Below are 26,640 nucleotides of genomic sequence, written 5' to 3'. Positions count from 1 at the left end.
GGCGAGCTCCCACGTGGACAGCGAGGGGTGGGCCGGATGGGCCCGGGAGGCTGCTCTTCCCAAAGGCTGGTGCTCCGGGGCCCCCGAGGAGCCGGGCTATAGGGTCTCTACATTTGTCTGTCTAAGGGTCCCCTTTTGCTCTGCGCCCCTGGACTGCTGCCCGTGGGGTCCATGCCCGGAGATGGTGCCCTGGGGGAACGCCTGTTCCCCAGGAGATGGGCGGCAGTGGGCCAATGGTTAGGGCTGCGAGTTTTGGGGCCCAGACTCCCCTAGAAGGCCTGTGGACAGGGTTCAAAGTCTGACTTTGAATAAAGCACCCAGACCAGTACCTGATGGGAGAAGACGCCCTCAGCGTGTTAGTATCATTTCCTCCCGCAGGGTCACTTGGGGTAGTGACAGCCTGATCGGTGGGGATGTCTGAGAGCTGAAGACGTGTCCCCCCAACCTCAGGAGAACCCTTTGTTCCCGACGTGGCGTGGTAGAGCCACTTACATCTGCATCTCAGACCCTCCCCTGGGAGCTGTGTGACTGAGGGTGAATTCCTAACCTTTCTGGGCTTCCGTTTTTTTAACTGTGAATTGGGGTAACAATGTGTCCTTTGTGGGATTTCTGGGAGGATTAAATGGAATTAAAAATGCAAAATGCTTGGCACAGGGCAATGCTCAATAGACCCTGTTTCCAGCTCCTTCTCCTCCTGCGGGTTTGTTCATTTGTCTGATTGATGATCAGGCAGCTTTCCAGGCTGGAGGTGTAACCGAGAGAGAAGGGAGCTGGAGGGATTCCGGTGCACGCCCCTTCCACGTGGCCCCTCGGAGGCAACAACACTTTGCAGGTGCCGAGGATCAAGGAGACCTCTCCCCCCTCCGCCCCCTCCTCCCCAGGAGCCTCACCATCCAGCGGAGCCACAGGCTGGTCTCACTGGCCGTGCGCAGGGTCACGTTCGCCGGGGCCATGTCAGGGGGCGCCTGGAGGGTCTGGATCTTTCTAGAAGGCTGGCTAGGTGGGCTGGTGCCCACGATGTTCACCTGGCGCATGCGGAAGCTGAGGTGGAGGGAAGGGGAGAAGCAAGATGATGAGGGAAGGACCCCAGGGCTGAAGCCCGTCGGGGCTGGGCAGCCCGCCTCCTTCCTGCCCCATTACCTGTAGTAGGTGAAGGGATTGAGGTCCGGCACCTCCATGGAGCGGGCGTCTGGCTCGTTGGTGAGCTGGTGAATCAGCAGCCACTCCTCTCCCTCCCCGACCACGCCCACCTGGGGAAGGGAGACACCCTTAGGGCTCCCCATCTGCAGGCCCAAGGCAGGCACCCCAGCCCCAGCTTCTAAGAGGTACAATCTCTGCCCGGGGAAGGTCCTGATTCAGGCCCCAGGGCTCACCTGGGGGTCCCTGGATGGGGCCACCGCCTGTGCAGGCTCTTACACAGGACCTCACGTGTGACCCCGCCCTCCTGCATCCAATCTCATCTTACAACCCCACTTCTGTGCCCCGCCCTAGGCCCCGCCCATCATCTGAGGCCGGTGCCCAGGAATCTGTGTGTTAAGTAGGCTCCCCAGGTGATCCCCTGAGCTCCCTGGCGGGCTTCTCAACCCCCAGCCGAATCTGAATCAGAATTTCTGGGGTGTGAGCCAGGGCTGGGACTCCCGCATGGTGCCCCCTGCTGGCTGAAAGGGCTGTAGGCCTCTCCTCAGTAAATCAGCCAACAGATGCTGCTGAGGCCCGGAGAAAAGGGAGCCCTCGTGCACTGTTGGAGGGAACGTAAGCTGGTGCAGTCACTGTGGGGAACAGTAGGGCAAGTCCTCAGAAAGTTAAAAATGGAACTACCCCATGACCCAGCAATTCCAGGTCTGGGTATTTATCCGAAGAAATCCAAAACATGAATTCAGAAAGAAATGTGCACCCCTATGTTCAATGCAGGGCTAGTAGTAACAGCCAAGGAAGGCAGGGAAGCAGCCTAAGTGTCCATCCACCGATGAGGATAACAACATGGTACAGGCATACAATGGAATAGTATACAGCCAGGAAAAGAACGAGATCTTGCCCTTTGCGAGAACATGGGTAGACCCGAGGGTGTTATGCTAAATGAAATACGTCAGACAGAGAAAGACAAATACCACGTGATCTCACGTATATGTGGAATCTAAAAAAACTAAACAGGGTAAATAAACAAAAGCAGAAAACAGACCCACAGAGAGCGAAGAAGCTGATGGCTGCCAAAGGGGAGTGGGTGGGGGAATGGGAATGTAATAATGATGATAATAATAATAATAATAAAATTTAAAAATAGCTGCAGGTGGTAGCTGGCTATCTTTCTCGGCCAGCCAGTCACCACCCGGCCTGAGGGGACTGGTGTCCACCTGTGAGCACAGGTGGACAGGTAGAGAGGGGACGTGGAGGAGAAACAGTATCGGGAACGTGGGCATTTGGTGTGTTTGGCCATCTGACGCTGCGTGTGAAAATTCACACGGACGTAAATACGTGCGATTTGGTACCCAGGCTGGGGTGGGGCTGCCCGGGCGCCAGGTGCCCCTCCGGCAGGCCTCACCTGGGCCTCCACGAGCCAGCGGGAGATGGAGGTCTTCCCATCATAGCCTGGCTTGAACTGCAAGGTCACAGAGCGGGGCCCGATGTTGGAAATGCCCAGGTTGGTGGGGGCCCCTGGGAGTTCTGTAAAAGGAAGACAGGACAGGAAACCACTTGGGGTGAGAAGGACGGCGCTCCATGTGGACACGACGCTGGGCACAGAGGGCGCTGGGCCACACTCTCCCTAGGAACCTGAGGAGCATGGCGTGGCCTCACCCCCGACAGCCCTGTGCCTTCACCCACGGCCCAGCACTTTCACGCCGGGGCTCTGAGACAGGTTAGGGGCCGACAGATCCCCCCCGGGGGGCTCCCCGGAAACCGGCTCTGCCCGCCAGGGCTTCCTCTCCTGGGTCTGGATGTGTGTGGGATGCTCACGAGGGGCTGGAGGATGATAAAGCCAGCTGGGCTCAGACAGAAACCAAACTGAGCCCCCTTCCCAAACCCGAGGAGAGGAGGGGGAACGGGAGGCAGCCCCCGTTTTCAGACCCAGGACCCTGGGGCTCAGGCGGATCAGAGAGAGTTCAGATTCTGGAGTCAGACAGTCAAGGAGTTGGAACCCAGCCTCATTGCTTCCATGCTGTGTGTCCTTGGGCAAGTTACCTAACCTTTCTGTGCCGCAATCTTCCCCGGTAAATGGAGATGATAATAGTATCACCTGCTTCAGGGACAGTTGATACATGAAAGCACTTGGCTCTGAGCCTGGTGGGCACTGCAAATCGTCACTGTTACCCTTATTTTCACTTGGGGCCGCCCAAAGCTGGGGAACCTCAGCCATGTTGGGGGGCAGGTAGAGGGATTCTGGCCAGGTCACACAAGTATAGCCAGACCGATCCAGGCAGGACCGCATGGTTATCTAGTCCACATCGTCATCAATATACATGGGGAAACAGGTACAGAGGGGACGCGTGACTTGCCCAAGGTCGCAGAGCTTGGCAGAAGCTAGAGTGGAGGGTAGATCTCAGCTTGCTCTTCATGCCAGGTCTGACTCTTCCCACCTGCTCTACCCCGTCCTCAGCCGACACTGCCACTGGGTGGAATCCCATCTGGACTTTCTGGGAGGACGCAGCACCGAGCCCGTAGAAGCCCCGTCCTGAGGCATGGAGCCCTGAGAAGTCACCTGCTCTATGGACCTAGACCAAGGACCTAAGGGGGAGTTCTGCAGGAGGAAAGCCAGCACTCCTGAGAGAGAAGGGCGCTCCCGAGCGGGGTGCTGCTCAGGAGCAGGAGGCCAGGAGTCTCCCGGGAGGGCACCTACCTGGAGGCACCCCGGAGGAGATGGTGGAGGCAGACACCTGGCCCTGGCCCTTGGCGGTCATGGCGCCCACCTCGATGGTGTAGGTGGTGAGCGCGGTGAGGCCTGTGACGCGGTACTCCAGGGTCACGTTGGGCAGGTAGTGAGTCACTCGGGTGTTGGTTCGGTTATACTCCTCCCAGGAGATCCGGTACCCTGCGGACCCCGGGGTGGCACGGGCTGTGGCCATGAGCTGACCTTGGCCTGTGCCCCGCTTCTCACATCTTCACCAGTGGGCGGTGGCGGGAAGCCGTGGGGCCGAGGCAGGTGGCACCTTGCCCGGGGCCCCAGGTGTCCCCTCGCTGAGATGCCCCCATTTGCAGGGGGGAGGTTTCAGGGGGACAGCGAGTCACCATGGCGGCCACTTGAGGCCTGTGTCTCAGGGTGGAGGGGCCGAGAGTCTGCTCTGAGGACTTTCTGAGGAGAGTGGCTGTGGGGAGCCCTGGACGGACACCCGTGGAGGCAGAGGGACGGACTGAATGCCCGTTCCCTCACCCTGGCTCAGGGCCACCTCGGCGCCTACCTGTGAGGATGCCGTTCTTCTCCCCTGGCTCCTGCCAGCTCACTTTCAGGGACGTGTCCAGGATTTCACTGAAGCTCAGGTGTCCCACGGGCCCAGGCACTGCACCCCAAAAGAGCCCCCACCCCACCCAACGCTAGTTAGGCCAGAAAGAGACGATCATCTGAGACAGCCCGAGGTGTTCCAGGGGTGCCCCGGGAGGGAGGCCAGGCCCCTGGGGGGTGGGCAGAGACTGCGGGGGCTGGGGGTGCCTACCATCCTCAAGGGTGCGCACCAGCTGGGGGGTGCTGCGAGGCCCATCTCCGGGGGTGGTGAAGCACAGCACGGACGTGAAATACTCGGTGAACTTCTTCAGGCCAGACACGAAGCCCACGTGGATGCTGTCTTGAAAGTTGGGTCGGGCAGTCACCATGGTAACCTCCTCTTCCTGCTCCGGCTCCCAGGCGATCAGCTGGGGAGAGGCCAGCAATGAAGGCAGGGCAGACAGTAAGAATGTTCCAGAAGAGGCCAAGTGTTCTCCCACAGGCTGGGCTAACGGACAGAGAGTGTCCAGGAGCCCAGGTCCCTGCGGTCCATCCTCCCCGGGAAGGGACGGCCGAGCAGACACCCACAGACCACTGGGGTTCACTCAGCTGTGCTGCTCCGCTCGCCGGTGATGTCCAGGCACCGTGAGCCAGGATGGCTTTGGAGATTCGTCCCCACCGTGACCCCACCACACAGAGGTCTGATGTCTTATCAGGAAGGGCTACATAATTCGCAAAATAAGGATGGAGGGCCTCCTAGTGCAAAAATGACTAGGAATTTCAAGATGAGGGCAGCGGTGCATTGAGCCGAGCACGGGGTCCTTCTGAGTGGAGCCCTGAGCTGCTGCATGGGCTGAGCACCCACCAAGCCAGCCCTGGTTTTCACAGATGAGGAAACAGGCTAAGAGAGGCCAAGTGACTTACTCAGTATCACACAGCAAGTAGAAAGCTGAGGGTCTCTGATTCCAACACCTGACCTCCTACACCTTTCTCTGTCTGGGCTGGGGCGACAGCTCCCTTGGGGTTCTCCTACAGAGCTGGGACTTTGGTTTGTGGATAACTCTTATTCTTTTATTTATTTATTTAAATCCTCACCCAAGGATATTTTTCTACTTCTCTTCAGATAGAGTGGGAGGGAGGGAGAGAGAGGAAGGGGGAGAGAGAGAGAGAGAGAAACATCCATGTGAGAGAGACACATCGACTGGTTGCTTCCTGCACGACCCTGACCAGGGCCGGGGACTGAACCGCAACTGAGGTACATGCCCATGACCGGAAATAAACCCGAGATGCTTTGGTCCGTGGGCTGACGCACTAACCACTGAGCAAACTGGCCAGGGCTAACTCTTATTCTCTTAAACTTGTTCCAAGTTGGTATTTCAATCTGAACCGCCCCCTAGAGGTGGGCGCCGGCAGGAAAACCTCGTGGAAATTCCACATCTGTCTGGTCTCCTCTCGCCGTGCAGGCAGCACCCACGGCTGCGCATCCTCCTCCCCTTCCTCCTCCTGCCTCCGGGCCCCTCACCTCACTCTCCCGTCTTCTGGGTCCTCCCCGTCTCTCACAGTGACAGCTGGTCGTGGAGATTTCCTCATTTATTTGAAGTTGATTAAAGAGCACTTAATGGTGAAAAGCAACACTTGATGAGTTTTAATAAGTACGGGTATTTATAGATATAAAACAATACCGGGCTGATGTCTCCTGATTAACTCACGCCTGTAACAATGCTTAATCTTCTCCTTTCAGAAACACGTGTTTACACAGGATGTTTGGAAATTTAATTGGTATTGTGAAAAGATAGCCTATAGCAAGTTAATTAGACACTAATTAGACCCTAAAAATACTAATCAGAAATCCTAAGTGGCATTTAATAAGTATGTTAAATATCCTCTTTATTTCGGTTATCTTGTTTCATAGCAATTAAGTTGCCGAATTTCTTTGGAGTAGATTAAGAAACAAGTTTAATGTTTTAATTTAATTAATGTAAATTTGGATTAATTATACCATTAGAATGAATTGTGCAGTGTGCCCCCCAGCAAGTGAAAATCTGGGTAAATATCATTTTACTGGGTTTAGGCCAGTTACACTTACTACCATTAAAAAAAAACCAAGGACAAGCTAAAACGGGGTCACGAGAGACTGTCGCAAAAAGGGCCCAGAAGGAGTGCACCAGGTCCCCAGGGTGTGGTTTGAGGTCACAGTGACTTCAGGCCTGAAGCCCACGTCGGTGACAAGACTGTGGCTGCGTCAAAATATTTACTCTGGGCCCAGCCGGTTTGGCTCAGTGGATTGAGCATCGTCCCATGGACGGAGAGGTCCCGGTTCGATTCCCAGTCAGGGCACATACAAGGCTGCAGGCTGGGTCCCCAGTAGGGGGCGTGCAGGAGGCGGCTGATCGATGTTTCTCACACGGATGTTTCTATCTCTCTCCCTTCCTGTCTCTCTAAAAAAATCAATAAAAACATATTAAAACAATATTTACTCTGGGATTCCAGCCACTTGTCCTCTGGCTGCATCTGAACAGCAGGAGGCCTCTCCTCGAGGGCCAGGAACGACACTGCCTGGAAGGAGCTGGGCTGGGGCAGCGACGGGGTGAAGTCTCGGGGTGGCACACACAACAGGCAGTGTGAGCTCTCACTAGGTGCCGGGCCCTGGCGAAGCCCATCACGGACCAGCCCCATTTCATCAGCACCATGAGGTCTAGATGGGAACCACTGTCCTGTGCTGGTACAGAAAAGGAAACTGAGGCTCAGGATGGTGGAGGAACTTGCATGAGAACCCACCAGGATGTGGCTTCAGATGTGTGGACTCGGGACCTCTGGAGAAGCCCACTGAGGCACACACAGCGGCCAGCGGGGTGGTAGGGTTCCCGAGGCTGTCTGTGCTTGCTCTCACGACTCGGGCTCACTGCTGATTCCTCTACTGGCCTTGGTCTTGGATTCTAAACAGACGTGGCTGCCCCGAGCATGGCTGGGGTGAGTGTGTGCTGGGGGAGAGATATCACACCTAGATTCTGGGACAGGCAAGTCCCCCTTAGAGAGCAGAGGCCCAGGGAGGTGACCCTCTAAACAAAGGGGGGTGCTGCAAGTGGTGTGTGTGTGTGTATGTGTGTGTGTGTGTGTGTGTGTGTGTGTAGGGAGGGCAGAATGTGCAGCCAAAGTGGAGAAAAAGCAGGAGAGAGTCCAGTTCTGTTACTTACTGTGTGACCCTGGTAAAGTCACTCAACCTCTCTGGGCCTCAGGCTACCATAGGGGACAGTAATAGCTACCTGGTGGAAACAGTACATTCCTTTGTCTTTCCCTCTCTCTGTCTATCTCTTTGCATTTGCATGGATTCACATAAAACATCTGGGAAGTAAGGAATTAGCAACAGGGGTTCCCTGGAGTGGGGAGAGTTTCGGGGTGGGTGGCCCAGAACCAGGCAGACAGGGATGGGATGGGGTGGGATGCGGGGCCGCTGCTATAGAATTATCTCTTTACATCTGTTGGTGTTTGAATCACGTAAACTTATTTCTTGTTAAAAGTTCAAATTAAAAAATATGATGGGAGAATTTGGCAATCGCAGCAAAATCATATACGTGTTTATTCTTTGACCAAGCCACCTTATTTCTAAGAATCCCCTCCAAGGTTAGATGTAAAAGCATGAAGTGATGTTTGCACGAAACTACTCGCTGCGAGAAGGTTTATTATAGTAAAAGACTGGAAACCCCACCAATGTCTTCACTGGGGAGCAGGTGGACTAACGGTGGAGATTTGCACAGTGCGATACAGTTGTAAAGAAAGGAACAAGGCCTATTTCTGTATGTACCTATGGAGTGGTTTCAGGATGCAATGCAAACCGAAAAGCAAGAAGGAGAAGGTGTGCAGAGGTCGCTGTCATTATCCAGAAAGTAGAGGATATACCTTTATATGTGTAAGTACAGTGATACCTCGGTTCTCGAACATAATTCGTTCCAGGAGGACGGTCGAGAACCAAATTGTTCGAGAACCGAAGCAATGAAACCCAATAGGAAATAATGGAAACTGGATTAATTCGTTCCAAGCCCCAGAAAATGCCTATTTACTGGCCTAATTTGTATATAATATGTAGAAAAACATAAGTCTCAACAAGAAATAAAAGTGTACAGTATGTCTAAGGGTTAAATTCAGTGTAAAGCGTGACTCTCTCCACAAAGCGTGACTCTCTCTGCACTCACACTGATGACGCAAGCAAGGCGTGCTGGGCCGAATGAACGCCATTCGGCTCAACTCGGCTCATCTCGGAAGTTCGAGTTCCAAATATTTGTTCGGATTCCAAGACAAAAGTTTCTCGAATCTCCTGGTCGAATACCGATTTGGTTGAAATTCGAGGCGTTCGAGAACCGAGGTATCACTGTACTTGCTTATGTTTAAAAAATGTAAGTAAAGATGCCCTGGCTGGTTTGGCTCAGTGGTTAGAGTGTCGGTCCACAGACCAAAGAGTCGCAGGTTCGATTCCGGTCAAGGGCACAAATCTCAGTTGCGGTTCGTCCCTGGCTCTGCTTGGGGTCGTGCGGGAGGCAGCCAGTCGATGTGTCTCTCATGCATCGATGTTTCTCTCTCTCTCTCTCCCACTCTATGTTCTCTGGTGAGGATAGAAAAAAGAAAAATGTAAGGAAGAACCAAAACAAATAAAAAAAAAATCATATGTGCCCTGGCCAGTTTGGCTCAGCGGTTAGAGTGTAGGCCTGTGGACCAGGGAGATTCAGGTTCAGTTCCCACTGGGGCATGTACTTTGGTTACAGTTTGTCCCCAGCCCTGGTTGGGTCGTGTGAGTGGCAACCGGTCGATGTGTCTCTCTCACGATGATGTTTCTCTCTCTCTGCCTCCCTCTCTCCCTCCTGCTCTATCTGAAGATAAATGCAAAAATGTCAGGTGAGGATAAAAATAAATAAATAAATCACACCTATGGGGGAGGGAGAGGACCGGAACTCAGGCTGATTTCCCCTGAATTTACTTTGCAGATTTAACTTTAGAGCCATGTAAATAGGCTACATAATTATGAAATGAAATGAAACGAAAACAAAAAATCAATCCCCAAAAGTTGAAACCAAAATGAAATGCATGAGCCTAACCGCGTATGGAGCTGCGGCCAAGTTACACAGTGAGACAGGATTTCGCAGGACCTAGCGACTCTGTGATGTGAGAAGTGCAGGACCCCCCACCTGGGACACGCTCTGAAAATGAACAGAATGGCCAGTGACCTGAAACTATTTTCAATAATCAGAGTGTGGGTGCTCTTCTTCTGAAACTGTGGTTGGCGTCTGTGGGATGGAGCAGGTGGGTGATTCTCTCTTCTGGAGGGAAGAGATCCGGACACAAGACCAAGGGGATTAGTGAGAAGTCCTGAAATTGAATCGGAAGTAACAGTGTGTGCTTCATCTGAAAAGGAGCAACAGTCTTTCTCCTGAAATTGAATCGGAAGTAACAGTGTGTGTTTCATCTGAAAAAGAGCAACAGTCTTTCTCCTGAAATTGAATCGGAAGTAACAGTGTGTGTTTCATCTGAAAAAGAGCAACAGTCTTTCCTAGCTATCGATGAATAGGGCCTAGAAACAGCTCCCAGGGCCGGAGCAAGCAGCACCCTGGTGCTCAGACTGTGGTATCTAACTCCCACTCCTACGACAGGAACGAGACTCCCCGAAGACACGGGAGCCCGGGCGCGGTGCAGGACAGTGGATCTCAAGGAAGCTGTCAAAGCCTGTGGGGGCCACATCAACAGGATTCATGAGTCAAGTTGGAGAGGCCAATGACAGGCATTCTGGCATCAATAAGAATTACAATGGCTGTGGATTGAGACCTATCAAAGGTGTTTAAACATTTCCTTACGTATATAATGATACTACCCAAAACAAAACAAAATAAAAAGATGCCTCCCCACCCCAATCCAGAGTCACCGGTCACTTCAGAAGTTGCTAAGGAACCAATTCATTATTCTGGGAATTGGTAAGTCATGGAAAAGAACTGAGCGTTTACTGTACTTTTCCTAGATGAACCGTGCCTTTGGATAACCAAAAAGTTGGTAAGGAGAACATTCTTTTATATTTTTGAAAGTATTTCAGCTGATACATCAAGGCAGAATTATGACATTTGACTGTCCCAATTCTGTAATTCCCATGGAGATAACAGATCACACAAGGACAGTCAAGGTCGCCACATCACGGTAAGAGACAGCCACACTTACGCCTTCTGATGAAAACATGCAGCACCATCCAGAGAGGAATATCGTGGGAAAAAACCTCCTCAAACCTGAATCTGATCAAGCCTCTCATTCTAAGTTCCAGTTTGTCGCAAAGATAGTTTTCAGAGTCCTGTGACCACGGACCCCACAAGGATACATCAACAAAATCCAGACTGTGGAAGATTCTACGGTGCAAAGGACTAAGATTCTTTACTCAACAAATGACCAGAAAAAGAAAGACTGCAAGAGAAGAGAGAATCTCTAGGTCAACTGAGGCCTAAAAAAACCCCAACCAGTAACAGCTGTGTGGATCTCATTGGGATCGATCCTAAAGCGGACAGACCGACTAGTAAGAGAAAGGATGTAGCAATGAGGGAAATTTAAACACTGACCGGGTATCGGTGTTCAGGACACTGTTGATATTTTTAGGCATGAGAATGATCATGTCTTAAATACTTTTTTTTTTTTTTTAATCCTCATCCGAGGACATTTTTCCATTTTTTTGTACAGACAGTGTGGGAGGGAGAGAGAAGAAGAGAGAGAGAGAGAAACATCGATGTGAAAGGGACACATCGAGTGGCTGCCACCCGCACGACCAACCAGGGCCGGGGACAAACTGCAACCGAGGTACATGCCCTTAGCAGGAACCGAACCCGGGTCTCTCAGGACCGCAGGCCGACGCTCTAACCGCTGAGCCAAACCGGCCAGGGCTTAAATACTTTTTGATATTTCTTTACAGATATTATGGATGAAACAATACTCCAGGGGTGTGGCCGATGGTCAGAGGGTAGACGGAACACATTTGACTGAATTGGTAACGTCTGAAACGGGGGTTGTGTACATGGTTCATTACAAGCCGCTCTCTCCTTTTGTAGATGTTTGAAACATTTCACAATTAAAAGGGATGGGGGAGGCCCATTCTCACTGGAGGTCTGCAAGGGACAAATACTGTTTTTCCCTCCCTGTGATACTCAAGGCCAAAGAAGCAAGAAACAGAATCCCTGCTTGTATCTATTTGTCCTTAGAAAAAAATCAAGGTATCCTTAGTGCTGTATAATGAACTCAGAGCATCCACTTTTTTTGTGTGTGTGTGGTACGTGCTTCTAGCAGGAACCAAACCCGGGACTCTCTGGTCCGCAGGGCAACGCTCCAACCGCTGAGCCAAACCGGCCAGGGCGCCACTTTCTTTTTAACGTAGGAAAAGCTGTAGGCTCTGGAGCTTGAATGTGAGCTTTGCAGTTCCTCTGACTTTGAACAACTTACCTTCCTCTCGTGCCTCAGTTTCTTCTTCTGTAAAATGGGGTGATGACGAGAATATTTCTCAGGGCTCTCGTGCAGCTGGCACGAGAGACTGCGAGTGTAGCCCTAGCACCCTGCTTGGCACAAGGAAAGTGCCCCGTGTGAGCTCTTCTTACTTCTCTGCTGGCTTGTGCTCAAAGCATCTGGGCGATGCATCGCCGCCACCTCGTCCTGAGCAGCTACTGGGTGCCGGGCACCGACTAGGCATGGGTGGGCTTCTGCACCTGCACCCCCTTTCGTTCTGAGTCATAATGGGTCCTTGCCCGAATTGTCCTGGCCACTAGGCTGGCCTTCTGGGCACCCCAGGAGCCGTTTGCCTTAGAGGTCTGCAGCCCGGCCCTCCCACATGTGGAAGAAAACAGAATTGGCAGCTGTTCCCTGCTCAGCTCCTCGGCATGAGTCCGCCCCCACCCCCCTGCCTCCCCCGAGTCCAAGTCAGCAGGCTTCCCAGCCACAGACACAGCACCTGGCCCCGGGACAGCGCTCGGCCGCGGTGCCCTACTAGCCGGGAGTCCCAGGGCGGTGGCCAGGGTGTGCCCGGCTCAGGCCCATCCCCCTTTGTCTGCTTCGAATCCGAGACCGAGGCCCTCATCAAGGGGACAGCGGTGACCCGGGGGGACAGAGCAGGAAGCGACGCCGAGAGAAGTCCTAATGCTCACCACAGACCTTTTCCTGGGACTTCATCTCAGTCCCTCCTGCCAGCCCAACCTGCAGTGACAATGGCCAAGGCTGCTAGTCCTAGAAACAATCTTGTCTGTTGACACGTGCAGACACGGCAAAGAGGGGGTGTGGGAGCCCTCTGGAAGTGTCTGTGATCATCGGATCCCTGCGCTTCGAGTCAGAGCCCGAAGTGCTCTCCCGGTCACGGTCATGGTCGCAGCTGCTCCCCGACACGTGCCCTCAGAGGCTCTGCCTCCCACACCTGGAGGGAGCGACAGCCTCCTCCCTGCTGCCCCGAGCGGCGGGGGCCCGGGGGTAAAGGTGGCAGAGACCACGCTCCGAGCTCCTCGGGGCGGGGAGCAGCCATGTGTGGGGGCCGAGATCTGGGCTCTGGAACGGGAAGTGGAGAAGTCCTGACTTTTAGTGCAGTTACAATTATAGCAAATTTACACCCACCACCATCACAGTTACTACTGTTACTATCACCACCCTCACCGCCACTCTCATTGTCACCACCACCACTGTCACCGTCACCACCGTCACCGTCACCACTGTCACCGTCACCACCTCCCATCGTCACCACCTCCCACTGTCACCACCCTCACCGTCACCACTGTCACCGTCACCACCTCCCACCGTCACCACCCTCACCGTCACCACCTCCCACCGTCACCACCTCCCACCGTCACCACCCTCACCGTCACCACCGTCACCGTCACCACCCTCACCGTCACCACCTCCCACCGTCACCACCGTCACCGTCACCACCGTCACCGTCACCACCTCCCACCGTCACCACCTCCCACCGTCACCACCTCCCACCGTCACCACCTCCCACCGTCACCACCTCTCACCGTCACCACCACTCTCACTGTCACCACCATCACTACTACTCTTACTATCTCTACCACTACTACCACTCGTATTTTTACCACCACTGGTACTCTTACTACCATTACTACTACTCATACTCTTCCCACCACTACTATTTGTTATGGGCTGAGTTGTTTCTCTCAAAATCTATACACTGACATCCTGCTCCACAGGACCTCAGAAGGGGACTGTACCTGGAGACAGTCTTTAAAGAGGCAATTAGGTTCAAATGAGGTCGTCAGTGTGGGCCCTACTCCAACCCGACCGTCATCCTTGTAAGAAGAGGAGACTTGGACACAGCCACACCCGGAGGGAAGACCACGTGAGGCCACGGGGCGAAGCCGGCCTCTACATGCCAAGGAGAGGCCGCAGAGCTGACCCCGCCGACCTTGACCTTGCACGCCCCGGAGCTGTGAGAAAGCTCTCTTCTGTCCTGCCGTCTGTGCTCCTTTGCCCCGACAGCCCGAGCAAACGCACGGGTTTCTGTCTCCGCTACCACTACAATCATTTTTGAAGCACTTGTTATGTGTTTGTCATTGTGCTCAGCAAATTACAAATATCACCTCGTTTAGTCCTCACACACCCCTAAGGAATAGGCGCCATGATCGTCTTTGCTGGAAAGAGAGGGAACGGTTCCTCTTGGTTCCTCTGCAGCCAGAGCGGTGCGCGGCACTGGGCTCGGGCAAGGCTCCCTGAAGGCAGCTCAGCGAGATCACAGAATGTGTCCAGGGGGCCAGCGCGAGGCAGAGCCGGGCCCTCAACCCACGTTTGGGAGTCCTGCTCCCGTGCCCTTCCCACAGTGTGGGGCCCAGCACAGCCAAGGACACGCGACCCAGCTGGAAGCCCGCTAGAGCCACAGCTTGGCGTGAGAAGAGGGTTCTGGATTTTCATGCCCAGTATTCCTTAGCCTGCAACAGACCCGGTTTTGTTCATAAGCCACTGTCCCCGAGAAGGGCCCCGGCCTGGGTCACAGCCCGGGTGGGGTCCAAAGTCCCCATGGCCTGTGCCTGGCCTTGGCCACAGTCCTCGTGCTCTTTGCCTTGACCGCGTGTCCTCTGCTTGGCTTGAACCAATGGTTTCAGAAACAGACAGGGGTTCCCTCCGGCCCCTCCCCCGCCTATGGCCTCCCCCCCTGCATTTCCCGGCTTCCTCTTGGGGTGAGGACAGGCCTCGCGTACCTTGTAGCCCTGGTTGATGCCATTGATGAACTGGGGGCTGGGGGCGTTCCAGGTGAAGCGGATGGTCGTGGAATTGGTGGCTTCCACGTGCACATTGCCGGGAGGGACCGTGGGGACTGGAGGAGAGCAGAGAAGAGGGTGGGGTGGGGGAGGGGCACAGTCCGTCCGTCTTGCCCAGTGAAGGAGAGAAAACACCAGACGAGGTCTGCAGACACTGCCTGGTCCCAGCCCCTGTCTACTCTTCCCTTGCTGTGTAGACTAAGAGGCTCTGTTGCTCTTGATTCGTTTGCATTAATAAAACTTGTCTGACCCACTTTTCAGGGGACCGAGAAAGGAACGGAATGGATACAAAGATGCCCGGGGTGGTCTCTAGGCCCAACGCTACCATGTGCGCTGCTTCATGATCCTGTTACCGTGAACCTTCGCAGACGGCGCCTGCACCCCTGAAGCCTCTGCCTGCATCATGCTCCCCCTCAACCTCTTCCTCTTCCCCGAGGCCTCCACCCCCAGGGTAGCTGGCCACACCCACCTCCCTGCAGCGTCCACTCGGTGACTTTGCTGCTGTAGACGCCCAGCCCGGCGCTGTTGTAGGCCGCCACCTCGATCTCGTAGTTGGTCCAGATGATGAGGTCCTCTAGCAGCAGGTTGTTGACGTCAGCATCTGTGATGTTCTTAAACTGGTACCCGACGGGCAGCCCGGCCAGGCAGTACCTGAGGGGAGGAGTCAGTGCAGTGGCTCAGCCTCAGCACGAGTCACTGTCTGTGGGGTGGGAACGTCCTTCACGGTAGCCACTGGGCACTTGAAATGTGATTAGTGCAACCGAGGAACTTTATTTATTTTTAATTAACTTAAATAGCCACAGGTGGCCATTGGCTACCTGACGACATAAGATAGGTCTTGGGGAGCTGGCTGGACTATTTTATTTAAAAAAAAATTTTTTTTTCTTTATTGGTTTTTTTAGAGAGAGGAAGGGAGAGGGAGAGAGAGAGTGAAACATTGATGAGAGAGAACATATACTGGCTGTCTCCTGCACGCTCCCCACTGGGGATCGGGCCCACTGGTGGCTGTGCCCTGACTGGGAATCGAACTGGTGACCTCTTGGTGCAGGGGTCGAAGCTGAACCACTGAGCCACACCGGCTGGGCAGGACTATTCTCTTTTAATGGGAGGGGAGGGCATTGGTGGATGGCTAACTAGGGACACTTGGAGTTCCTGGGGAGATCCCATCGGTCTCAGCTTTGAGGGGTCACTGACGGGTGGGCTGTCTCCAGAAGCTGGGCTCATCTTCTTTCTCACTCTTTGACAGTGGTTCTCTCTTTTGACGGTCGCTCACTCAGGCAGGGAGAACAACACCCGAGGCTGCTCCAGCCATTTCTACCTGCCACCGGGAGAAAGAGCCCCTGGCAACGAAGACTGACTCTATACAGGCAAATTCTGGAGGTGAGGTGGCTCACAGGAGAACCACAATGCGTGCTGGAAAATGAGAGGCCCCCCCATTATTTTGCTGTGTTACATACCCCATAACAGGGGTTCTCAAAACCTTACTGGGCATCAAACACACTGAAGGGCTGGTTAAAACACAGACTGCTGGGACCGCCCCAAAGCCTCCCTTGCACAGCAGGGGTGGGACCTGAGAATTTGCATTTCTATCAGGTTCTCAAAGTGCTGCTGCTGCCGGACCTGGGAAACTTCCTTGGAGAACCACTGGCCTTCAGGACGCACCAAAAACCCACAACAAAATGAACTGAGCAAACAAATCAGCCCAAACTGCTTCCACATGTTGGGAATTCTGACCCCGTGCGAGGTCCCTGTGCAGGAGCGGCGCCTGTGAGCTGGACTAGTATTGCACAGGCAGCCAGAATTCAGACTCCTGATGAGTATTCTCGGTAACTTCCCATGACACACTCATTTTACTTTCAGTAACACTGACTAACTCACTTTAAGGTACCAGTAAAGTACCCTCAGGCAAATGGAACAATAAAAGTCTGTATAATTGGGCTTCATTCAGCAGTAAGGACACAAAAAAGGACTCTTTAACCCGTCCTTGGCTCAGTGGTTTGTCCACTCAAGGTCTGTCCCGAGGGAAGTCTGACCTGAGGTGGACTCTTCTTGGTTCCCAGGTAGGTGGCCTCCGGACAGTTAACTGTCCCCGCTGTGGCCCTATTTCTGTGGAGCCCTGACATCAGACGTGCCCATCCTCACAGCCTTTACGAGATTATACTGTATCTGGTCTCATTCACCTCGATTCCCAAGGCTCTCACTGCTGGAAGTTCTTCTAGATGTCTAACTTCCATCCTTCCTAACATACAGTAGGCGTTTCTTGTTGCCTGATCCCTGTCAGATGGGGAAGGACCCATGCAAATCTGCCCTACTTCCCAATCTGCTCCTGATGCTCCCCCATCCACGGGCTGTTCTCCGGCCTCAGGTGGACACCTACCTGATGATGTAGCCCTTGAGGAGGCCGTTCTGGTGGTTCTCAGGGGGCGGCTGCCACTGGATCATAATGGACTGGTTAGTCCGGCCGCTGGCAATGACATTCTGCGGAGGGGCAGTGGGGGGCTCCTCGGGGAGGGAGACCCTGGAGAGGACAACAGCAACAGTGGGTGCGTTTTCCCCGCTCTTAGTTCCGAGGGCAAATGCAAGAGTTTAATGGGACACGGAAGAGGTGGAACCCTGCCCTGCTCTGTTCCCGGGTGGCGGCACAATTGCTGTGTGCTTTTGGGCAAGTCACGTAACCTCTCTGAGCTTGTTTCTTTATCTGTAAAAGAAATACAATAAAGCTCCCCTTGTCACGTAACCTCTCTGAGCTTGTTTCTTTATCTGTAAAAGAAATACAATAAAGCTCCCCTTGTCACGTAACCTCTCTGAGCTTGTTTCTTTATCTGTAAAAGAAATACAATAAAGCTCCCCTTGCCTATTTATGACCAGTTGGGGCTCAGCAAAGCCCCTGATGTGTGTGCTCTCTGTGCAGCTGAGGGATGTGGGCCCCTGTTTCCCACTGGTCAGAGCAGCAGCTGTCGGGGCGGATGGCATCCGTCATGAGATTCCAGTGTTTTAAGAAGCAAGAGTGTTACAGCCTCACTTCCCAGTTGCCAGCTGGTGGTGCGCTTTAACTGGGCTTCCTTGCCCACCAGCTGAGCCAGGCTGGGGGGGGGGCAGGTGGGGGGGGGCACTGGTGGGCGGGTGACAGCCAGCACGCCCACCCGCATCCTGAAGCCGAGTGCTGACGTTTCTCTCTCCGACATTGCCAGGGGACACAGCGTTCCACCTCGGTCTATTTTTCACATGACTGACATGCATCCATTAAAAACAAAAGTTAATTATTTTTGATGGATGTCTTTCTTTTTAAAAATATTTTTATGATTTTGCTTTCTGATGGATAGCTTTCAGTACACATTGCATACTCCCATGTCTTTGCAGGGCCTGCAGGAAGGGTGATCCAACCTTTTTCTTGGTGACTCAGGGCCATTAGTAGGAAGGTTCATTAGGAAGACGAATCGGTGGAGCCCGAAGAACTGGGGAAGCTGTGGGGTGGTTCCCCCTGCACTTCGAGGCCTTGTCTTTTTCCTTTTGAATCTCATAGGTAGTGTTTCATTCTGTTTGTCAAGGCTAATTGTTTACATGGCTGCCTCCTCTAGATTGAAAGGGAAGGTGGACACTTATTCCATTAACTTTTACCCCTATTTAATGCTTTGCATATGGTTGTTATTACTATTTGTTAATCCTCACCCGGGGATATCTTTCCATTGATTTTTAGAGAGAGTGGAAGAGAGAGAGAGAGAGAGAGAGAGAGAGAGAGAGAAACATCGATATGAGAGAGACACATCAATTGGTTTTCCTCCCGCACAACCCCAGTTGGGGCCGGGGGATCTAACCTGCAACCCAGATATGTGCCCTCGACCAGAATCGAACCTGCGACCCTTCTGTCCGTGGGCCGACACTCCAACCACTGAGCTGAACTGGCCAGGGCTAGTGTTGTTTTTTTATTTATTGAATTTATTGGGGTGACATTGGTTAATAAAACTACATAGGTTTTGGCGGGGAGGGGGGTGGATGGAGGTAAAAGAGGGCATAGAGGGGATAAATGGTGAAGGAAAACAATTACATAGGTTTCAGGTGTACGATTCCATGACACACCATCCGTATGTAGACTGTATTCTGCTCACCAGCCCAGGTAAGTCTCCTTCTGCCACCATTTATTCCTCCTCTGTCCTCTTCCCCTCCCCCTTCCCTCTGGCAATCCCTCTGGCAATCACCATACTGCTGTTTATGATTTTTTCTTAATCCTTTTACCTTTTCACCCAGCCCCCTTTCCTTATTGGGGTTTTGTAGCCCCAAAGGACCAGGGCCACGCCCATTTTGCTCCCAGCACCACCTCTGGTGGTCCACACATGGCCTGGAACATAGTAGGTGCTCAATAAACAGAGAGTGAGGAATTTCTCCTGTAACTGCTCCCTGTGAGGCTGTTATCAGTCACTTTTCTCTCTTGTTACAATGTCACGCCCCTGTGGCTCCCCTCAGTGAAATCCAGACACACCTGCTGGGACTGTGGCAAAACCACAATGATCAATCTAAACCAGAGGTCTGCATACATACTTAAGAGTGTCTTTTAAAAATCAGACCATATTCTTGGCTCCCTTGTCAAGTATTCGTTGACTGCATATGCAAAGGTTTACTTCTGGGCTCTCAAATCTGGCCCATTGGTCTATGTCTATTTTTATGCCAGTACCATGCTGCTTTGATTACTATAGCTTTGTAGTACAGTTTGAAATCAGGAGGCACGGTGCTTCTGGCTTTGTTCTTTCTCAGGAGTGCTTTGACTATTTGGGATCTTTGGTAGAACCACACACATTTTAGGATTGTTTTTTCTACTTCTGTGACTAATGCTATGGGAATTTTGATAGGTGCATTGAATTAATAGATGGCTTTGGTCGCCCTGCCAGTGTGGCTCAATGGATTGAGCACTGTCCCATGGACTGAGAGGTCCCGGTTCGATTCCTGGTCAGGGCACATACCCGGGTTACGGGCTTGATCCCCAGTGGGGGGCGTGCAGGAGGCAGCTGATCAATGTATCTCTCACACATTGATATTTCTCTCTCTCTCTCCCCCAAATCAATAAAATATATTTAAAAAAATAAAAGAGCTGAAGTCAGAATAACAGAGAGTAGATTGGTGGCTAGCAAGGGCCGGGGAATGGGGTACATGGGGAGGTACCAGTTAAAGGGCCAAACTCCCAGTTGTGAGATTAACAAGCTCTGGGGATCTCTTTAGCTTGGTGATTATAGCTACTAATACTGATTTGTATGCTTGAGAGTTGCTCAGAGAGGATGCTCAGTGTTTTCCCCACAAAAGGGAAGGGTGATAAGGGCCTGGGACAGAGGTGTTAGCTAACTACGGTGGTATCGCAATATATGAGGGTATCCAATCAACCGGTTGTACACCTTGAACTTGCAGCGTCGTAAGTCAATTATATCTCAACAGAGCTGGAAAAACTAAACATACAAAGAGCAGAGCACACGGCTTCGGCGCACAGGACCGGTGTGGCTGTCACCGACCTCGCGAGGTCCCCTTCCTCACTGGAGGTGGCCACTCCATGGGCGGAGGTGGCTGGTGTTCACCCCCACGCCAGCGGGTTTGACTGCGTGACGTTTTAAAAAGAATGGCCTGCGGTTTTTATGCAATTTCCGTCGTTTTACGAAAGCTCTGTGGAAAGCCTCACGGGGCTGCATCACGCGAGGCGGGGGCACGGGCTCCGGGCAGAGCTACGTTCCCTGGAAGTGCGAGCCGCTGAGCGGGGATGGCGGCCGCGGGCACGCAGGGCAGAAGGAGCAGTCTCTGCACTCGCGGAGCTCGAAGTCGGAGGGGCCGCTCGATTCGGCTGGCGCTGCCCCGCGCCAGGCGCTGTAACAGCGCTGTACCCGTGGTCTCCTGTCGTCGATACCATATCCCTGTGACTCGCCCCAAACCCACAGGAGGGCGCAGGGGGAACCAGCCAGGACCTGCCTGGCAGCCGGGCCCCACTCTGACACGTGGGTCTTGGCGACAGGCAGCCCTCTGGGCCCCTTCCGGGCCCCTTCCGCAGCCGGGCTAGAGACCTGCTCTCTCACCTCTCCGTGTCCTTGCTGAACTGGCCTTTGCCCACGTCGTTGACGGCACAGAGACGGAACTGATAGGAACGGGCCGGAACCAAGCCTTTGACTGTCACCGAGGTAGCCTCGGGGTCCACGCTGGCCAGGAGCACGGTCCACGGGGCGTCTGCAGGGACAGGGTGGAGGCAGTGGGTACCTCGGGGGGCCATGCTTCCCACCCCCATTCCCAGCAGGGTCCAGCCTCATTGGGCTAGCAGAGGCGTGCCACCCCCTTGGTCCAGCAGAGACCAGTCACTCATTGTTTAGGTCCCCCTAGCCCACACATCCTAGGGGGGTGGGGGGGTGCTGGGAGGAGGCAGCACTCATGGGAACGGAGAGGTATCGTCTTTTCCATCCCCTCCGCCCCGCCCCAAATCGATGAGCTCTAGGCAAACTGCATTTAACACACCATTCAAATTATGGCTAATTTTGGGGTTCACAGCTAGGAGGATAGAAAGGAAAAGAACCCCCGCCACAGCTCTGGAGGCTTCTGGGGTGACAGGCCCTGAGCCCTGCACCCTGTGGGGGTCTCATTCAGCCGTCACAGTGACCCGGGGCAGGTATCATCCTGGGGCAGCTGAGGGTGCCAGAGGGGAGGGTCTGCCCCCAGGCGGGGGTGCAGGGAGGGGCGCAGCACAGGCCTTACTGTTCTCAGACATCTCCAGGACGTAGCGGATCAGGGGGCTGTTGCCGTCGAAGGGCTTGGCCCAGGTCAGGTTGATGGCCCGCCTCTCCGAGGTGCTCAGGGTCGCCGCTGGGTGCTCGGGCGCGTGAGGCAGTTGCCTGGAGGCGAGAGGTGGGGGGGGGGCCCAGTGAGGTCCAGAGGCAGGTGACAGGTGGGCAGCTGGGATCGAACTTCCATGATGCCTCGTGCTCAGCCATAAAACTTGGCCTTTGGGCCGTCTCCCTGCAGCTTCTTCTCTCTGGCATGGAGCCCACCTGTCCAAAACCACACCCAGACTCCCCTGCTCTTGCAGGGCCCCAACCTGGAAGGATGCTTGGGCGTGTCCTGAGAGGTGTGTGGTCCCAGGTCACCTGGTGGCCTGCCCCAATGACCTTCTCATTGCTGCCCACACCTCTTCGTTCGGGGCCAGGCAGGTGGCCCTTACCTGACGCGCAGGTGGGCACTGCGGGAGTCGTTGCCTCCGGCTGACAGCACCCGGCAGGTGTACGTGCCGATGTCCCCCGACCACGTCTGTGAGATGTGCAGGGACCCGTTTTTGTCCAGGCGGATGCGGGGGTTGTTCTCCACGCCCAGGGTGGCCCCATCCTTCTCCCAGACGTACCTACGGGTAAGAACCAACAGGTAGAGAGAGATAGGGAAGTGGGGGTGCTCTCGGGGGTACACTCAGCCCAGGCTGGTCTGCAGGACAGAGCTGCAGGGTGGGTAGGGGCAGCCCTGGGCCACAGCCGGTTCTCCGGGCTGGACTCCTGCCTGCCGTCCATCATCCCCGCAGGGAGGGAGCGTGCGCAGGCGACTCAGCGCATTAAGTCATTATCGGTCATCTGCACCTTCGGTTCGGGTCTGGGTCTGAGCTGCTGCTTTTAGCCAGAAGCCAAGGCCCGGCAGCCGGCACAAAGAGCCAGCAGGAAGTATTCTTCCCAGAGGCTGAAAGACCACGGCTGGACAAAGAGTGAAAATTTCCGCATACGACCACATTCCGCAATTAGTTTTATGAGAGTCGTTAGATCAATGTATCACGGTGACAAAATGACTTTAGTGTCCAAAAAACCACTTTAGCTTCTGGGCAGTCAGTACAAAAGGGGGACTTGAGAAATTGCACGCGCGCCCATGTCTGACAACAAGAAATATCTTCTCTGGCATCGTGCGGGAGGAAATACGACCGTCGCTGCCATGAGCACATGTGGGTGTCAGCTCCGGGAAGGCACACCCTGCTGCCAGCCCCCCGAGGTCAGTCAGGGTGCCCGGCGCACGCAGGGAATGGGGAGGACAGGCTGTACGAACAACCCATCCCCCGCTCCACGGGAGACAGGCTGGTGGGCCTGAGCCACAGGCTTCTAGAACCGCCTGGGTTAAGAGGCTGTAACACTGCTAGGGAGAATGAGACCGTCATATTTTTAACCTAAGTTAAAATAAAAAATCAGAAAGGTAGCAAGTAGAGAGAAGATGAAAATAGAGGAAAAAGAAAAATGGAAACGTTTTCCAGTAATGGGAGACAGTGATGCACATCCGTGCACGTACCTTCCAGACCCTTCTGCCCTCCCCCAGGCAGCTACTCTGGACTCAGACTCGCTGGCCAAATGCTGCCTGGGCCCCTGACCAGCGCTGTGATTCTGGCTATGTTTACTTAACCAGGCCGGGCCTCGGGGTGCTCACCTGTCGTGTGAGGGAACGGATGCCCCACCTCCCAAGGCTGCTGTCGGAGCTGGGAGTTCATGCCGGGTATTCGGAACAGTGCCGAGACCCGGTCAGTGGTGACCTGAGGTTAGCCATCACTGTCCAGTTTTACTGGTCCGGCATCGGTTTTCGTCAGTGATACCTAGTGATCTATCTGTGGAGGAAAGGGGGCCTCGTACGACACGGCCGCGCTCAGGGGAGGCCTGAATGGGGGGCCGTCAGACTCAGAGATGGAGAGCGACCACACAGGATGGCCTGGACATCTGATTCCTAACTACGAGGGGGTCAGGGCAGGTAGCCCCGGCCGAGGCCTGTACTTCCTTGACCTTAAGTGAGCCTGTCTGTTGTCCTTGTGCATCTCACCTTGGAAATGGCCCAGAGGGATCTCCTTTTCCAGACCCCCCAGGGCACAGCCTCCTCCCCAGAGCAGGAGGTCACCGACGCCCTCAATGTGACCTTGTTGCCCCGAACACCGTCTCCATGTGCTATAGAAGTTACTCAGTAACTATCCCGTCCCCACCAATGTAAGAGAGTACGTGTCTCTCTTCGTTTCAGAGACTTGCCCTTTCATCTACCACCAGTGGCTTTCACGCAACCCTCCTTACATCTCCGCCTTTGCTTCTACTACGTAAGATAAACGGCGACACTGCCGTACTCGGGAGCATTTTCTCAGTCCACTGAGATGCTGCTTCCTGGCAATTGTCAGTCTGGCTCAAATAAACTCATAAACATTCTCTACAGGCTTGGATAGTTCTTGCTTCCACTATCCATTCTTGGCTTTCTCCACCCGAGGAAACATCACACACTCTTGTTAATGAGGCATTTCCACTGCTTCAAATACGAATGCGCTGTGATTGGTCCCCTTAAGCTGGGGTCCAGACAGCTCCGGGTGTTCTGATAGTATAGTTAGTGCAGCGACGGACATCCTCGTAGCAAAATTTACACACGGTCTAAATCACTTCCTCAAGGGGACGTTCTCGGCTGTGCGATCTCCGAGTTGACTTTTCTCAGCCCTGCCAGTGTGGGTGGGAGGGCTAGAATTTTGCTTAAAAGCGCATCTAGGTGCAGAGAGTAAATTCTGTTTAGCAGCCCTATGGCAAGTGGACATTCTTTACCCCGGGATGTGGTGCAGAAGGAAGCCTGTATGTCACCTGGGATACGTGCTTGAGGCAAAACAACTCCACTTGAACCTAATGAACAGTGACTTGTAACTAGGAATACAAGCGATGGAAGAATAAGTGAACCCCACCAGGAAAAAGTAGCTAGCCCAATCCAGAGGTGGAGAGTCTACAGCAGGGTCGGCAATCTACGGCCCGCTGTCTGCTTGTGTAAATAAAGTTTTATTGGCACACGGACATGCCCATTTGTTTCCATATTGTTAATGAACATTTCTGCATTGAACTCAGGGAAAAGCCTTTCCAAAATAACCTGTAATTATATAGAATTGAGGTGTTGCAACAATGACTCTGTGGGCCTCACACCCTAAAATATTTACTCTCTGGTCCTTTCCAAAAAAGAAGTTTGCAGACCTCCGTTCTGTAAAACTTGGTTTCTCCAACATGAAAACCAAATAAAGACAAAGTATAAAGAAGAGGGAGGGGACTATACAGAATAAAGGAGACACACCAACCAAACACAATGCATAGATCTTGTCTGGTCACTGCTGGTTAACTCTAAAGACACCTTTGAGACAATCAGGCACCTGGAACAGGGACAGGTATGAGCAGACCTCAAGGAATTGCTTCTTATTGTGTTAGTGTGATGGGGGCATGGTTGTTATGTTCAATGAAAAGTCCTTTTCAGTAAGAAATGCACCTTGACCTACTTAAGGGTAAAATTACATGTTTGAGATTTGCTTTTACAATCTTGTAGTTTTTAAAAAAAGCTTGTGGAGAGACATGAAACCAAATGGGCAAAATAGGTCGATACTTGCTGAGGCCAAGCGATGGGTAAATGAGGGTTGATGATTCAGTTCTCTGTACTTTGGGGTATATTTGAAAATTCCCATAATAGAATGTTAAAAACCTATCAGTCTGTTTCACTTTGAGTTAAAAATTGCCAAAATAATGCCATTATATAGCTGACTATTAAACAATTTTGATGAGTGGTTTTTGGGTATCTCCTCAGCTTGAAATGTTATTAGATAGTTCTCAGGAAATTAAAGATGTGCAAAAACACTTAGCTATAAGGACATTTATAACAATATTTTATTTCTCAAAATAAAATAAATTTATTTTATTTTATTGATTTTTTAGAGAGAGCGAGGAAGAGAGAAAGAGAGAGAGGGAGGGAGAGAGAGAGAGAAACATCGATGGGCTGCCTCCTGCACGCCCCCTACTGGGGATCGAGCCTGCAACCCGGGCATGTGCCCTGACCAGGAATCAAACCAGGACCTCTCAGTCCATGGGACGACGCTCCATCCACTGAGCCACACCGGCCGGGCAATATTAGCAAAAATTTAGAAACAACCCAAATACTCAGCATTAGGAAAATGGTAACATAAATTTTATGGCATCCACAAAATGGACAACAAAATAATCACATAATTGAGTTTATACAGAAATACTTATTGATGAGGAAGGGATTTATAATAGGTTCTTAAGGGAAAAAGCAGATTCATAAACAGTGTGTTTCTAGTTTTTTTTAAAGTGGCATCTAAATCTGACTCTCGAATTGAGAAAAACATGTAAATGTGCTTTCCTTCTTCTCTCGCTCTCTCTCCATTTGTTTGCTTGTCTGCATTTCCTGTTTTCCTCCTAAAATGGGTATCTATTTGCTGTAGAAAAAGAAAAAATGCCAATAAAATATTGACTAATATTAATAATAGCTCAGATGGGGTCTAAAGCCGAGAGCAGAGAGAAGCGTTTTCTTCTGGAGTGTTCTGGAAGCTTTTCACGCTGCTACCCTCCACCGGCCCAGGCTGCCACCCCTGGACCCCAGCTCTGTCCTGAGAACACGCAACGCAGGATGAAGCGGCCAGTACGTGCATCTGGCTTGGCTGCCTGGTGCCTTTTAGCCTGTCTATCCAGGGGAACCCCAGCGTGTCTGTCCAGGGGGACCCCAGCGTGTCTGTCCAGGGGAACCCCAGCGTGTCTGTCCAGGGGGACCCCAGCGTGTCTGTCCAGGGGAACCCCAGCGTGTCTGTCCAGGGGAACCCCAGCGTGTCTGTCCAGGGGGACCCCAGCATGTCTAGGACAGGGCTTTCAGTCCTGGCTACATATTGGAACCACCTTCAGGACTTCTTTTTAAAAAAAAATTTTTTTTTTATCCTCACCCGAGGACATTTTTGCATTCATCTTCAGACAGAGCAGGAGGGAGAGAGGGAGGAAGAGAGAGAAACATCGATGTGAGAGAAACACACAGACCGGCTGCCACCCACACGACCCCAAATGGGGCCGGAGACAAACTGCAACCGAGGTACGTGCCCCCAGTGGGAAGTGAACCCAGGACTCTCTGGACCGTGGGCCGACACTCTAAACGCTGAGCCAAACCAGCCAGGGTACCTTAAGGGCTTTTAAAGATACTAAAGTCCGGGGCCTA

General features: G+C 53.0%; 1 protein-coding gene across 1 annotated transcript in view; it reads right to left on the bottom strand.

Annotated features, from left to right (window-relative positions):
* Positions 1 to 26,640, bottom strand: part of SDK2 (sidekick cell adhesion molecule 2) — a 237,562-nt gene that overhangs the window by 40,964 nt on the left and 169,958 nt on the right. The window contains exons 13-24 of the mRNA XM_036268767.1: positions 21,851 to 22,027; positions 21,388 to 21,524; positions 20,721 to 20,868; positions 17,051 to 17,191; positions 15,143 to 15,324; positions 14,614 to 14,729; positions 4,644 to 4,839; positions 4,392 to 4,490; positions 3,833 to 4,024; positions 2,540 to 2,661; positions 1,141 to 1,250; positions 891 to 1,041 (exon numbers count right to left, since the gene is read on the bottom strand). Coding sequence (XP_036124660.1) covers positions 891 to 1,041; positions 1,141 to 1,250; positions 2,540 to 2,661; positions 3,833 to 4,024; positions 4,392 to 4,490; positions 4,644 to 4,839; positions 14,614 to 14,729; positions 15,143 to 15,324; positions 17,051 to 17,191; positions 20,721 to 20,868; positions 21,388 to 21,524; positions 21,851 to 22,027 — 1,771 coding nt within the window. The remainder of the gene's footprint in view (positions 1 to 890; positions 1,042 to 1,140; positions 1,251 to 2,539; positions 2,662 to 3,832; positions 4,025 to 4,391; positions 4,491 to 4,643; positions 4,840 to 14,613; positions 14,730 to 15,142; positions 15,325 to 17,050; positions 17,192 to 20,720; positions 20,869 to 21,387; positions 21,525 to 21,850; positions 22,028 to 26,640) is intronic.

The sequence above is a fragment of the Molossus molossus genome, unplaced genomic scaffold (genome assembly GCF_014108415.1).
Source record: "Molossus molossus isolate mMolMol1 unplaced genomic scaffold, mMolMol1.p scaffold_m16_p_19, whole genome shotgun sequence".
Classification (NCBI taxonomy): Eukaryota; Metazoa; Chordata; class Mammalia; order Chiroptera; family Molossidae; genus Molossus; species Molossus molossus.
This window is presented reverse-complemented; position numbering and strand designations above follow the sequence as displayed.